This window comes from Anguilla anguilla, chromosome 10 (assembly GCF_013347855.1).
Source record: "Anguilla anguilla isolate fAngAng1 chromosome 10, fAngAng1.pri, whole genome shotgun sequence".
Taxonomy (NCBI): Eukaryota; Metazoa; Chordata; class Actinopteri; order Anguilliformes; family Anguillidae; genus Anguilla; species Anguilla anguilla.
Window position 1 is genome coordinate 29,608,200 of NC_049210.1, and position 16,249 is coordinate 29,624,448.

At 44.6% G+C, this 16,249-nt stretch overlaps 1 protein-coding gene and 1 long non-coding RNA gene across 2 annotated transcripts in view; one reads left to right on the forward strand and one right to left on the reverse strand.

Moving 5' to 3' along the window:
• The window catches only part of LOC118206604 (POZ-, AT hook-, and zinc finger-containing protein 1-like), a 54,154-nt gene extending 40,730 nt beyond the window's left edge, over window positions 1-13,424 (reverse strand). Inside the window, exon 1 of the mRNA XM_035379475.1 lies at window positions 12,637-13,424. Coding sequence (XP_035235366.1) covers window positions 12,637-13,130 — 494 coding nt within the window. The 5' untranslated portion in view covers window positions 13,131-13,424. The remainder of the gene's footprint in view (window positions 1-12,636) is intronic.
• On the forward strand, window positions 13,191-15,840 carry LOC118206605. Its single transcript, XR_004761211.1, has 2 exons — window positions 13,191-13,273; window positions 15,607-15,840. It is a non-coding gene; the product is annotated as an uncharacterized LOC118206605 (long non-coding RNA).
• The last annotated feature ends 409 nt before the right edge of the window (window positions 15,841-16,249 follow it).

The following is a 16,249-nucleotide window of genomic DNA, read 5'->3' on the forward strand; positions in this document are numbered from 1 at the left end:
TGTTGGTTGTTCAATGAAAAAAAAGTTATCTTATGAATTTCAAGCAACATATTTCTCTCTGTGTCAGGCAGGTATACAAGACATTTCTTGGTAGGAAAAGCCACAGACAGATGCCTGTTTTCTTGATAAGTACGTCACAGTAATATATTCAGAGACTTTTTTCATCTTTTTCTAAAACAACAGCCTTTTTAAAGGCTATTTCAACAATCCCTCCTAAGGGCTATTTTCTAACAGCCTTTCTTTTATGTGCTTTTCTAGTTTTTTCTTTTATCTATTCAAAGCTGCCTTTAGTTACAAGTAGACTATAAAATACTACTATTTGATTGTATTTTCCAACAACTGTATTTGAAGGGTGTTGTTATTAATATACATTAATTATTATTTAATAAGTATTGAGATATGCTATAAATGTATTCATATAAATAGCATACTAGTTCTGAAATATGGACCACAAATGTTGGAACAGTGGTGCTTCCAAAAGGAAAGCCAAAAAAGAAAAGGAGGCAAGAGAGGCATTTTGCTTCAAAGTGTTCCACTCATGCAAACTTCTTTCAAAAACCTACTGATAGTAATAATGATGACAGCAGCACTATTGTCAGCTGTGAGGAAGGAACTAGCACTAGTTCAGTTTCCAGTAATGTTGTCACTCCCCCAGAGCCATCCTTTGAAGGCGAACCCTCAACAGCTAATGGTATACAAGAACCATCATTTCCACCTCAGGAGCAGTTGGGCAGTTCACAAGAATCAAATCAGCAACCAGGCCATTCCTGGTGCTATGAGGTCACTGACCCTGCATTATGCCAAAGCACTTCCAGTGCCATTGTTAAGTCAGTGCTTCTTGAAAGAGGAGTCCCCTTCCAAAACCGCAGTGAAAAATACCCAGCTTCAGTCTGAGATAGAGCGCTTGGTGGAAAGCGTTTCAACAATGAACTTCTGAACTGTATATTGCCAAATAGGCAGAAGGTTTCTAGACAGCGGCTACTGTACTCACCCTCAACAGGTTGTGTGTACTGTTTTGCATGCAAACTGTTCTCCAGCAAGCTTGGTGGCTTTAGTCAGGGGTTTAGTGACTGGAAGCACTCTGAAAGAATGGGGGAACACGAAAAGAGTGCAGACCACAGATCATGCATGACTGCCTTGCACCAGCGGACAAAGGGTAGTGTTATAGATGAAGATCTCATGCAGCAACTTGATGAGGAATGTAAATACTGGAGGGACATTTTGAAAAGAGTTGTAGCAGTGATCAACTTCTTTGGTGAAAGAGGACTTGCATTTAGGGGAGATGATGAACAGTTTGGGTCAACCCATAACGGTAATTTCCTTGGCATCCTAGAATTGCTATCACAATTTGACCTATTCTTGGCTGAACATATTAAAAAGTTTGGTGGAAAAGGAAGATGGTAAATGGACTGCATTTATATAGCGCTTTACAATTGATGCCTCTCATTCACCCATTCACACACACACACTCACACACCAACGGCGAAAGGTTGCCATGCAAGGTGCCAATCAACTGGGAGCAATTAGGGGTTAGGTGTCTTGCTCAGGGACACTTCGACACGCCCAGAGCGGGGGATCAAACCGGCAACACTCCGACTGCCAGACAACCGCTCTTACCTCCTGAGCTATGTCGCCCTCAAGAGGCAGAGTGTCCTATTTGTCATCGACAATATGTGAAGAACTCACCGAGCTAATGGGTCAGAAAACTCGCCAAACAATAGCAGATGAGATTTGGGATGCCAAATATTTTTCAATAATTGTTGACTCCACCCCAGACCTGTCACGTGTGGACTAATTAACGTTCATATTCCGGTTTGTTAACAGCAGCGGGAACGTGGAGGAGCGATTCCTGGACTTTGAGCCAATTGAGAGCCACACTGGTAGAAGTTCAGCAGACTGTGTGACTTTCATGGTGGAGGGCCTTGGGTTGGACCTCTGAAACTATAGTCATATGACAATACAAGCAACATGTCAGGATAATACAATGGGCCACAGGCCCATCTGAAACAAAAAAAAACCTCTGATAGAGTATGTGCCTTGCGCAGCACATTCACTTAACTTAGTTGGTGTTAACACCTTAGACGGCAGTAGCCCAGAGGCTGACGAGTTTTTTAACATGTTGCAGTTACTGTACAAATTTTGCTCTTCATCCACACACAGATGGGGGAAAGTCTTTCGGAAGACAGATGTCAGACATTAATATCGCTGTCCAGTACTCAGTGGAGTGCTCGGGCAGAGTCAACCAAGGCACTGTGGAGAAATTACACCCACATTAGAGAGGCTTTCGGTGGTATGTGCAATGATGATAATGAGAAAATAGATAGCCTACTTGAATTGAGGCCGCTGGACTATGTGCTAAATTGGACACCTTAGAGATGGTATTCATGGCACATTTTGACCAGTTTGAGGCTTTTGAAAGGGCAGCCTTAAATGTGACAGGTGTCTCTCAGTCATATAAGCACGATCTTCAGCGAAAGAGGAAACGCAAAACATTTGCAGATGAGAGCTCAGAGCCAGGCGTGACACTTGAGGGGAGGGAGAAGTTCAAAATAGAAACATTTTATGTGGTCATTGATAACCTTGACCATCGCTTGGACGCTTACAAGCATTTGACCAGTCTCTTTGGAGTTCTGTTTATGTCAGATCAGCTGTCTAACAGTGATGTCATAGTGGAAAAGGTAAGTGCACTCTCCGCTGCATATCCATCAGACCTGGACATTAACTTTGCCAACAAACTCAAGTCCAATTCAAGTCTTTCATGCCTGACTCTGAGGGTGAGAAGTGCCCAACTAAATTGCTTGAGACGTTGCAGGCACTTAATCTGCAGTCAGTGTTCCCCAGTGTTTTCATGGCACTTTCTAACTTTGCCAGTGACAGACTGCCAGGGTGAGCGGACATTTTCCCTTTTAGGCAGAATAAAAAATTAGCTGCGGAGTAGCATGTGCCAAACACGTCTCAGCTCATTGTCACTTATGTCAATAGAGTCAGACCTTGACAGACAGCTAAATTTTGACGATCTAGTGGATGATTTTGCAAGGAGGAAGGCAAGAAAGACACCAATATAGGAAAGCTGGGGGGGGGGGCTCATGGGACCATGATCCGGCCATGAGCCTACCGTTAAGCTTATAACAGCAATAAACATAGTGAAAAGATTGCAAAAAAAATGCATCTCATTGTAAAAGGCCCACATGAATTCACCCATTGGGGCACATTTGGTGCTCAAGAACAGAGAAGAGCACAAAAATCGAGAGGAAGTGATTTGCTGCATTTAGCCTATCTGAAAAGGAGCAGTCAAAGACACAAATTTAAGAAACCACCTGAGAATCAACCACTTGACCCAAATTCGCGCAACTTCGGATAACCACTGCAGTGTTTCCCCTAGAATTTTTTTCAGGTCTGGCGGTACTCACCGAAAAAACCCTAAACAGAAGAGGCGCGCAGGATGGCATTTATAGACCTACGCAGCCGACTTACTTATATGACCACATCAAAAGACACAAATGTGACAAACACGCCTGCCACAGGCCACCGAAGTGGCTTTCCAAGGGGCCCTCCAGCACAGAGACACAGGGAGAAGATGTTCAAGCAGTCAAGATTTATTTAACGAGGGTTTGGCAAGATGTTAACGCCAAGGAGCAGATGTTAAAACAGTCTTGACCGAAGCTCCCCTGTGTGGGCGGGGATGGCAGATTTAACCTGTGCGCAGTGATTACCTCACTACGCACAGGTGCAGCCACTCCTGTTCCTGGGTCCAATTAGCCTGGCCAATTATCTAATGCTTAACCAATTATCCAATTGGCCAGGTCTAATTAGCTTGACCCAGGGCAGGTGTGGCTGCTTAAACCAGCCATCCCCACACCACATACCCCCAACGCCAAACTGAGGCCAGGGAGAATCCCTGGCCGAAGCCTACTCCCCCCCCAGCACTCCAACCAAGCAACAAAAAAACCAAAAACACAAAAAAAAAATCCAAGCGCCCTTAACACTTTAAGGGCCCCGGAACAGTCCAGTACAGTCGTGACCCTCCCCCGGATGATGAGGCAGCCCTCCCCCCTCCTCCCTCTCGGAGCACGGGGAGTCCTGGGCTGCTCGGCTGGCTGGTGGGGGTGTCACCGGCTTGGGCTGTTCCAGGGGATGTGGTGGGGTGGCTGGGCTGGTGGGCTGGTGGGCTGGCCTTCTTGTGGCGCTGGGGACCAGGAACCCTCGTGGCTGTGGTGGCCGCCAGTTGGCACTGCTGGAAGGCTGGTGCAGGCTTTCCCCCTCACGGGCTCCGGGCAACCCAACCAGGCCGAAACAACGAACTAAAACCACCAACAGACAAGAAAGGAAGCAATACGGTGCGGCCACTGCTTGTGCGCCGCCCGTAGCTGACCCGCCTTCCCGGCCAAGTCCAGCTCACGGCGCGACCACCTCTCGTGCACCGCCCGTAGCTGACCTGCCTTCACGGCCAGGTCCAGCTCCCCAGCGTCCCAGCTGAGGATCGCTTCCTTCCCCTCCGTGGTCATCTCCCGCTCCCCGTTTTTGGCCTGGAGGATCCACCCGAAGCCCTGTCGGGAACACCTCAGCTGTCCCTCCTCCAGTGTGCTTCCTGGTTGGCCCTCCTGTGCCTCTTTCTTGTGCCGAAGCGGCCCCACGTTGGGCGCCACTGTGACAAACACGCCTGCCACAGGCCACCGAAGTGGCTTTCCAAGGGGCCCTCCAGCACAGAGACACAGGGAGAAGATGTTCAAGCAGTCAAGATTTATTTAACGAGGGTTTGGCAAGATGTTAACGCCAAGGAGCAGATGTTAAAACAGTCATGACCGAAGCTCCCCTGTGTGGGCGGGGATGGCAGATTTAACCTGTGCGCAGTGATTACCTCACTACGCACAGGTGCAGCCACTCCTGGGTCCAATTAGCCTGGCCAATTATCTAATGCTTAACCAATTATCCAATTGGCCAGGTCTAATTAGCTTGACCCAGGGCAGGTGTGGCTGCTTAAACCAGCCATCCCACACCACATACCCCCAACGCCAAACTGAGGCCAGGGAGAATCCCTGGCCGAAGCCTACTCCCCCCCCCAGCACTCCAACCAAGCAACAAAAAAACCAAAAACACAAAAAAAAAATCCAAGCGCCCTTAACACTTTAAGGGCCCCGGAACAGTCCAGTACAGTCGTGACCCTCCCCCGGATGATGAGGCAGCCCTCCCCCCTCCTCCCTCTCGGAGCGCGGGGAGTCCTGGGCTGCTCGGCTGGCTGGTGGGGGTGTCACCGGCTTGGGCTGTTCCAGGGGATGTGGTGGGGTGGCTGGGCTGGTGGGCTGGTGGGCTGGCCTTCTTGTGGCGCTGGGGACCAGGAACCCTCGTGGCTGTGGTGGCCGCCAGTCGGCACTGCTGGAAGGCTGGTGCAGGCTTTCCCCCTCACGGGCTCCGGGCAACCCAACCAGGCCGAAACAACGAACTAAAACCACCAACAGACAAGAAAGGAAGCAATACGGCGCGGCCACTGCTTGTGCGCCGCCCGTAGCTGACCCGCCTTCCCGGCCAAGTCCAGCTCACGGCGCGACCACCTCTCGTGCACCGCCCGTAGCTGACCTGCCTTCACGGCCAGGTCCAGCTCCCCAGCGTCCCAGCTGAGGATCGCTTCCTTCCCCTCCGTGGTCATCTCCCGCTCCCCGTTTTTGGCCTGGAGGATCCACCCGAAGCCCTGTCGGGAACACCTCAGCTGTCCCTCCTCCAGTGTGCTTCCTGGCTGGCCCTCCTGTGCCTCTTTCTTGTGCCGAAGCGGCCCCACGTTGGGCGCCACTGTGACAAACACGCCTGCCACAGGCCACCGAAGTGGCTTTCCAAGGGGCCCTCCAGCACAGAGACACAGGGAGAAGATGTTCAAGCAGTCAAGATTTATTTAACGAGGGTTTGGCAAGATGTTAACGCCAAGGAGCAGATGTTAAAACAGTCATGACCGAAGCTCCCCTGTGTGGGCGGGGATGGCAGATTTAACCTGTGCGCAGTGATTACCTCACTACGCACAGGTGCAGCCACTCCTGGGTCCAATTAGCCTGGCCAATTATCTAATGCTTAACCAATTATCCAATTGGCCAGGTCTAATTAGCTTGACCCAGGGCAGGTGTGGCTGCTTAAACCAGCCATCCCCACACCACAACAAAATTTACCCAATAAATAATTAATAAAATAACAATAAATAAATATATAAATACTGTTGCAAAAAAATCCAGACACACAAAGACATTACTGAGAGTTAAGAATGGAGCTTATTAGGTGTTAAGTTCAGATTTACGGTCACTTTATTCTATTTCCAGTACAGCTCTCCCTGTTAAATGCATCTGCGCATGTGCATTAGCGCGTCTTGGTTGAACTGGAGTTGCTATGACGAGTGTAAATGAGTTCTTGTTTTGTGTTAACAAGTAAAGTGAGTAAAACTATGAAGTTGTCATTATTGTGTTAACAAATGGTAGCAGAGGATGTCGACTAATACAACCTATAGAGTGCCCCCTGTGTTCGACGAAAAGAAGTCTTACGAAGCTGGAAGAATGAAAATGAAATGTGGATTCGTGTTACCGAATTGGAAAAGAAAAAACAGGCGCTACCAGTTGATCTATCACTAGCAGGTAGAGCGAGGGATACAGCTTTGGAAATACCCGCGGCGGATTTAAACAGCGCTGAACAGAAGCTCCCAAATGCAAATTATTATTGATTTCTGAATGAATGGATATTTGGCATTATTTTTGACATATTTTTTTTTTTTTTTTTGGCCTGGCGGGGGTTCCCGTTGGCCTGGCTGCCCGCCAGGCCTGCACAATTGTAGGGGAAACACTGCACTGTGGCAAAGGCATCCAACCTGCTCGACAGGCTTACACTGTAAAAAGTCCTGCATCCTCAAGTACCTTTAATATATATTTAATAGTTATCCATTTAATAATTATCATTTCCATCCTAAACAGAGCAAGTAATTTTCTCATGCTCAAAAAGTCTCCATATACTTACAACTATTTTAAAAACCTCGACATTATCTTTAATGTAATAATTATGGCTGTCAATCGATGAAAATTTTTTATCGAATTAATTACTCAGAGGCTCAGAGCCACACCGACCGCTCTAGCTGAAGGGCCGGTTTGTCAGAGTGTCTGAACCCCATAGTGACTGACAGTGTGGCAAAATGTGACGGTTGGGTTATTTTGAAATATAGGTAGTGTTATTCAACACGCAGCAACTTACAGTAACATCGGTACAGCAATTAATTAACATAAACATTAAATGATATTATATGCGTTAATTTGCGTTACTTTTTTAACGCGTTATTTTTATTATTAATTAGGCTAATCAATCAATCAATCAATAAATAAATAAATACAAATGAATGCCTTAATTTGACAGCCCTAGTAATAATGTGATTAAATGTGTAACTAAAAGATAATGAGTGTCAACAAGAGGAAAAGAGGACTGCTGCCAAAAAATATTTTAGGTAGGTTCACTCCAGGTAGCATGAACCAAGGTGCTCTTGAAAGCAGGGTACTTAGAGTTGCTGGAGGAATACCAGAAAAAAGACAAATATATATAGATAAATGTATATCTTTTTTCGGCTAATCCTCCTGCAACTTGGTAATGAAATGTGTTGAAAATAATTTTTTCTGTCATGTTATTCTTCACGCCTAAATGTACATAAAACAAGACCAGGTCAAAATCTAGTAGGCTATATGGCTGGACCGGCCAACCAATGGTGTAACTTCATCACAGATATTTGCGTTTGTAGGGCTGACCCCGCTGTTGCGGTCCAGGCAAAAAAAGGCCAGCGCAAACACTTTTCCAATATAATAAATAGTCTACATAAATAAATAGATCAGCCGTGCAATCTATACACTCAAGTAAAGCAGATCGCAGAATTTTTGCCAACTTAATTCGTAAACTCATCTTTTGTAGACTAACTTCGGGTTAAAGTGCACAGCTAAATCATGACTAATACAAAGCAAACAGCGATGCTTGTAACTATTAGGTTAACGTCTGCTAAATTAAACTGGGCTAATCTCTACAGTAAATTAGACCTCTAGCCCTCTTAACGATAGCGTCAGACAACTAACTACACCACCTAGCCAACTAGTTAGACTAACACTTTAGAAAATACAAAATTTGAGCAATAATTAAACTTGGGACCTATAGACTAACGTTAACTTTATGTAGGCTAACCCTGGCTTCACACCCATAAGTAGCAGACAGAGCAGAGTTTGCTAGCAAGCCACGAAAATTAATCAGTCACAACGGGAAAACAGATAAATAAACGTTAGCGGGAAAAAATTCTGTATATTACTCACTCTACTTTTACCTGAAACCTAACGATGTGTGATCTCAATAAAGGCTAACGTTAGCGAGAAAAGCTTTTTATGGGGGTAATACCAAACGACTTACGTTGAGCTTCTTTCATGCGTTTCTCGATTCAATTTAAACTACTAGTTTATTCCTCTTCATCTAGATATCTTCCCGTCATAGTCAGTTTAAATGGTAGCTAAAATTCAACCAGGTTAAAACCTAGTATATAACTGGACCGAATTGGCCGATATCACAGACATGCGCAGTGTAACTTTATCACTCAGTCAGTCAGTCACAGACATTCGCGTTTGTAGGGCTGGCTCCGCTGTTGCGGTCAAGCCAAAAAATAATCAGGCCATAAATGTGACAACAATTTTATTTAAAGGAGTACCATGGTGATTTTCACACTTTCTCGGTTTTATGTGCTATTTGCACAAGAGGCATTGAAGAAACACAATGAGTAAAGTATTAAATATGTCCGTTCTGTATTTTTGGATAAATATGCGTTTTAAATTTGTCGTCCTATTTTCAACCGGTTGAGAAAGTTGTCAACTAGGTGCGTCACAAACACAGTAACCACTCCCCTTTCCACGCCCCGTAAACCCATGGATAACTCGAGACCCATAGTTTGCGCCGCTGGCTTACAGGCAAGACTATGCAAATATTTGACTAACGTTAGGTTCACTTAAATTAGAGTGCCTTTTAAGGACTATTAGATTATTTCTGGTTATATTCATTTAGCTAGCTAGCTAACGTTAGCTAGCTAGGTAGTTTGCTTTCATAAGGCAATGTTATCGATAACGTTAGCTAGCTAGTTTGCTTTTATGAGGACGTTATATTTGTGCTTTTATCTTAACTTAGCTAGCTAGATAGCAAAAATTATAATTGGATATAAGTCAACGTCCTTACCTTAGCTATCTATCGATACTTGATATACTAACTAAGCTAGCTCGCTTGTGAAAAGTCTCCCAAAAAGAGCGCGTATCATGGGGGTAGCTATGGTAACGGGGCACGGTCTGTCAATCATAGCTAACTGACAGTTCTCATTACCACGCCCAGACGGTTCGGGTGAACTTTTATAGTGGGATATTTAGGCTTATAAAAATACGTTTTAAAGTACATTGAAATGACTGAATAATAAAAAAATTATGCACATTTGTTTTGTTGTTGCCTAAAGACAACTGGGAAGTGTCATGTTCAACCACCATGTTACTCCTTTAAAGGTAACACTGTCTCAAAACAATTACAGTATAAATTACTGAAAATTATTGGAAGTGATCTGAATTGGCCATACCTAAATAAATGGCTACAAGTCCAACAAGTTATTTTTCTGAAATCTTCTTATATTATTTAAGCTAATTTCATGAAAAGAAATGAGGATTTGGGCAACAAATCACATTGCTTAAATACTGTGAAACCATTTGTTGGAATTTACTTAAAATATTAAGAACAGACGAGGTTTACTATTTGATTTAAGAACTCAAAATACTTAGTCATTCCAAATCAAAATTATTTGTCCTGAAGAACGACTTAAGAAAAAGACGTAGACATCTCCCACTGTTTTAGTTAGTGCAGCCTACTTTCCCCACAGTTCAATACAGTGCAGCAAGACCCAGAGTGATACTGCTAAATAAATGTTGTTAGTTGTTGAAAATGTTTAAGTGTTACAGTAGTAAAGTGTGCTTAGCAGTAGCTCCAGTGTAAATAGTTGTTTGGGTGAATTCATACCCTGTCAGAGTTTGCTGTGTGTGGGAAGGACCCCCTTGTATTGTGCTCAATAAAAACACTTCTCTCACTGCTAAGAGAGTTTTCTGGATTGAGTTGACTGAAATTAAGCATTTTGGCACCTCATGTATAGAAAGTGATTCAATTTAATTTATTGACCACAGACCACAGGCTGTATCTCAATTTGAGCTCATTAACATGTGAGATTCGGTTTATTTTACAAAGAAAATGAGTTTACCTAACTCAGTTATATAGGTACTACTAGTAACCTGTACTCAATTTAATTGAGTTTAATCTCATGTGTAAATTTACAAAAAATGAAGTTTAGGCAACTTCATGTGTACAACTAGCAATCTGTAATTAATTTTGCTTGAGTTTACTTAAAATTATGTCACTGCATTCATCCTTTGCAGACCTGATGTTAATTGAACTCAAAAAGACCAATGCAAAATGTTACCTCATTTTTATGAGCTGGAGAAAGGCTTTTTTCAGTGCACCCCGGCTACTGGGTCTTGCAGCAGCTTCTGGAAGTGGCTAATATAGCAGACAGCAAAAAGTGGAAAATGCTGATGGACAGTGTGACGAGGTATGTAGCGATTGAAATACTCCCGTTTTCTACAGTAGGAAAAGCCAACATTTAAAGAAATATGGCATATGTTTAACCATGTTATTTATATAGGCTTAGTCTATTTAAAGCATTGCTTATGCCATAATCATTACTGTCCTCTGTGCAATTAATTTTGGTTTACAAAAAAAAAGTCAGGCACTTATGTTTTAAGTATGTTCATTACAAATAAACAGATCTTCCTTAAAGCTGCATTTGTCATAGGAGCAATAATAATTAGGCTTCCACTGTACTATTCGCAAAAATTGTGTAAAAATAATCATCAGCTAAAATTTCTGAATTGTCATTGCCCTAGCAAGGTAACACTTCCCAGTATAAAATTTAAGCACATGCACAAATTGAGTATGTGCCTGAGGAGAAAATATACGTAATGGAAGACTTGTCTAAAACAAATTAACAGGTGCATAAATCTACTTAGTTTTAATCCGATCCCATAAAACTACATCATTAAATTCCAAAATGAAAAACAGACTATCTTAAATGAATACTTAGGTATATACCAATTTCCCCTAATCCATATATTTGAAGAATAACAAGCGAATGTGTCCTAACCAAGTTGGCTGTGGTGCAGAGTGAGCTGCAGGCTCTCCTTGACCGTTTACATTCGAACTCCAGCTTTATCTATTAATAAAGTTTGGGGCCTGGAAAATTAAACAATATAATGTCAAGTGCAAAAATTTATTTTCATATGAATTCGGTAATTCATAATAAAGATTCTAAATATTTTGAATCCGATGGCAGTTATTCAGATTCTGGTTCACTTCAAAACAAGTGGTCACCACAAAAAGGGTGCCAACTGAACTTAAGAAACACTCATTCGATTGGAAGAATCATAAAAACAACTGAAAATGTTTTAACATGTGCTTTCAGGAATATTACAGAAAACAATCCTTGTCAAAAGGACCATTAAAACCCCATATTGTTTATATTTCATGTTTTCTCCAAACACCGGGGGGGGGGGGGGGGGGGGGGGGGGGGGGTATTTCACAATACAAGATTTATATTCATCATTGTCCCAAACATAAAAATGTCACATTGTCCCTCGGCTGCCTTTCTGGTAACAGAATGAGTTTTAATTGCTTGTATATTCATAATTGGCTAAAGAGATATCATTAAGAAAATTACAACCACATTGTCATTAGCTACATCTAAACCTCCCATGCATAAAAATGTTCATTACCCTTCCTCCAGAACTAAAATTAGCCTACATTAATGATGACATAATGACTATAAATGCTGCATTTTTTCAAGGGGGTTTCTCAAGGTTAACAGTTTGTAAGAAAGAAAATGTGAGTATTAGCACATATTGTCAGGGATGATGCATGTATGTTCAACCATCATTAGGTTACTTTGCTGGAACGTTTCTCCAGAGACCAATTTTCATATTTTTGGGCAAAAATACATATGGCACTCTTCATCCTCATTTTTCAGTTTGAATATGCTTATAAATGGTATAACTGCTCCATAGTCTGAGAATCGAACTTCGTAGCTTCCTATTGACACCATATTTAATGTAGTTATACAACTATCTTAATTAAACCAATTTTAAAGCATAATAAACTGTATTCAATGCGTATTATGATTGGTTTCCTAGCATAATTACTCTGCACTTGAATGTCTCCAGCACTATGCATTAAATTGCAAGAAAAACTATGCGTTAGTGTTCTAAACAATTATTTTGATGGCAGATATGCCATCTGCCAAATTATAGGTTAATGGGGAGCTCTAGTTATCTAGTCAGGAAATCGACACCTGCAACATTTATCGTGTGAACGATATTTTATTAGTCTTGTTTGTAGAGCTTACATTGAGTTCTACGTATTATAGTTTTAGATTGTATGCCGAAATTCTGAAGGAAAAAAATATAAATGTTAAATATCTTCTATTCCAGTCATATTGTAAAGATTTTAACAGTATTGTTGACAAACTTTTGCTGCATTGGCCAACCCCCTGGGTTAATAGGCCTACTGTTCACCAAAACTCACCTGGAGAAGCCCTTCCCGCAGCTTTGACAGACGTGCGGTTTGCCCACGCCATCGTGTGAACGCACATGGTACGACATTCTGTCCTTGCGCTTAAACCGCAGGCCACAAACAGGACAAGCATATGGCTTCTCATCGGAATGAGATAGCTTGTGTCTGTTCAGGTCACACACGCCGCGAAGCACCTTCCCGCAAATGTCACAACCAACAAGACGTCTCCTACTTTCTCTCTTGCGACTGGCATCCACGCCACTATGCAGAGTCAAACCGTTTTCCCGCAGTCCTGACTGGGCATGAGATGTCGGAGTACAGCCTCCCACACCAACCAAACTGTCCCCGCTATTGTTGACTCCGCCGCTGTGCAGACCACTGGATGCGGCGTGCTGTGGTTCATGATTTCGCAAACGCACTGCTTCTGTAAATATCTTCCCACAAATTCCACATGGGAAAATACCGAGGTCCTTAGGAACGCTATGGTTAAAAAATAAAGGATCCATAGCTGGCACTTTCTTTCAAGAGAACCTGCCTGCAGCAAGCGGGGAATCTACACCAGGAGAATCTCCACAGACGACCAGAAGCACGTGACCGCTTCTTCTTCTTCTTCTCTCGGTTTTACTGGCGGATCTAAAACAACTAAAAGGTGCACACCTCCACCTACTGTACAAGAGTGTATAACGTCATATCTTCTTTTTCTTCTTCTTCTTCTTCTCTAAATTTAATGGCGGATCGCTAACCAACGTGTATAGGTGCATACCGCACCTACTGTACCAGTGTGTAACATCAGGGCTTTAAATACTTCAGATTACATAAAAGAAAGGGAAAAAACAAACTATATCTAACGATCTAATCCTGTATCTTTAAGGAAAATAAAGAGAGCCTTGCAGCACTCCCACATTTTCTCTCCCATCCCTAAAATCCTTTCCAAATTCCATCCCTGTCTTAGCTCATATATCTTATCACATAAAGCGTTCCTCTCTGAATTATATTTACTACACCTCATTATGACATGCTAAACATTTTCTGGAACATTACAAATATTGCATTTATCTGAAATACACTTTGCCATTAAATAAAGAGTTGAATTTAATCCAGTACGTCCAAATTTTAACCTTGAAAAAACCACTTCCTCTCTTCTGCACTTCCCTTTGAAAGCCTTCACCTTAATGGATTTCTGTATACTGTAATAGTGTCTCCCTTTGATATCTATGTCCCACTTCTTCTGCCACGAATCCCTCACTGCCTTTCTTATTAACCATTTGGCCTCACCTTTTCCGAAGGGAACTTTCATTATTTCATCGTCATTTCATTTCAACACTCTCTTTGCAGTCTCATCTACTTTCTCATTACCCTCCACACCAACATGAGCAGGAACCCAACAAAACTGTACATTAATTCCAACTCTTTGTATTCTCAGCATTATCATAAATATTTCCATCAATATATCATCTCTTAATGTTTCTTTTGAATTCAAACTATTAACAGCTGCAGTGGAGTCTGACCAAATGACATCACTCTCAGGCCTTACCTCCTCTACCCATTGTAATCCTAAGATTATAGCAACTATTTTTGTAACATCATATCATTTCACCCTATTTCTTATATTCTACACACCAACCTTGTGTTTTTTTTAAAAAAAGGTAGAGTGCCTTCCTGACAACTCCTACCCCCTCCCCCTCTCCTTCTGTTCCCAGTATCCCAACCAGATCCCATTCCCGTCCCGCCTCTCTGACTTTTTCATGCAACCTTTCTCTTTCCGCTTCATACATGTTACAATGCAATAAAATATCTGCAACGTTTTCTTTAACTCCACAGTTCCCACACATGTCACTGTTCCTTTTCCCCAGCACAAACAAAATGCCGTTTAATCCTGTGTGATCCAATCTGATTCTTGTTATGATGATTTCCTCCCTTCTGTTCCTTTCTTTATAGTACTTTGCTATAAAAGTGGCTGAATAAACGTGCATGCAAGTGCTAAAACCAAACCTTGTCTCCAGTGAGTCTGTTGGCGGGCAGGAGGGGTGGCACTCACTTGCCACAGTGGTGGCCCGTACGGGGAGCATAGAATAAGACGACCAACAGTTTCACAAGAGACAATCATGGAGTACAGCCCGGAACAGGGGGAAACTACACAACCGGTGGTGGCGCTGGCAAGAATGCTGGAGGGGATGGCAGCGATGCAGGAAAGACAGGCGGCGTTACACGCCGAACAGCTAGAGGCTCTGCGTGCGCAGACCTCCCTCCAGACTCAGGCTCTGCTGCAGCTGGCTGCTGCGGGAGAAACCAGCTCCCGAGAGCGACAGACCGGGTCCCCCGTAGCTCTCCATATACCCAAAATGACCCCGGATGACGACGCGGAGGCATTCCTCGAGGGGTTTGAGGTGGCAGCGAGGGCGTGCCGATGGCCAGAGGAGGAGTAGGTCGTCCGCCTCCTGCCCCTCTTAACAGGGGAAGCTCAACAAGCGGCACACAGCCTACCCCCCACAGCGCGGGCTGAGTACGCGAACCTGAGGAAGGCGGTCCTGGACCGCCTGGGGTACAGCCCGGAAGAACACCGGAGGCGGTTCCGGGAGACGGCCCTGGCAGGAGAGGACCGGCCGTTCGCGTACGCCCAGAGACTGCTGGACATGGCGCGTCGGTGGCTGCGACCGGAACTCTGGTCAGCCGACGGGGTGGTGGAGCTGGTGACCCTTGAGCGGTTCATTGATGGCCTCCCGGGGGAGACGGCGAACTGGGTGAGGTGCCATCGACCGACCGGGTTGGCGGCCGCCGTCACCCTGGCGGAGGACCACCTGGCGCTCTACCCCCACGGCCAGTCACAGCAGTAGCAGCAGCAGCAGCAGCAAGGACGGGCAGAAATGGCTCCGCGCAGGAGAGCCCCTCCTCGTTCCCTTCCTCCCCCCCTTCCTTCCTCCCTTCCCCGTGCCCAAACCCCCTAATTTTCCCGCAACAACCCTTTTTTTTCTGTTTCCCCAGCCCCAGGCTCAGTGGCGGCGGGGTTCAACCCACAGAGAGCTCCTCAGACGCCCGGACCGGGGTGTTGGCGGTGCGGACAACCGGGTCACCTGCGCCGCGAGTGCCCGCTCATGGAGGTGGGGCAGGTGGTTTGTGTTGTCGGCCCGCCCACCTCCGCTCCCGACCCAGACGGAGCGTACTGTATTCCGGTAAGGATTCAAGGGAGTGAACACCAGGCGCTGTTGGACTCAGGGGCTATGCAGACCATGATTCAACAGAGCCTGGTTCGACCCGAGGTGTTGTTAGAAGCATCAAGGGTATCTATAAGGTGTGTGCATGGGGATTTACACGAATACCCTATAGTCTCAGTGGAAATTCGGTGTCAAGGAAAAAAACATAAAATAAAGGCTGCGGTTAGCTCCCGCCTCTCGCACCCTCTGATTTTAGGCACTGATTGGCCGGGGTTCCGCAAGGCAGCTGGTAAGGTAGGGGGGGTGCATTCACGACGGGTAGGGCTGTGTGATGTGTGTGCTGCTGTCAGCGGTGACGCGGGGTCGTCCGACGCGGCAGAGGGGGAGCCGGCACCAGTGGAGCCTCCGGGGGAGACTCCGCAGGTACCGGTGTTTCGCCCCATGGAGGATTTCCCACTCAAGCAGTCTCGTGA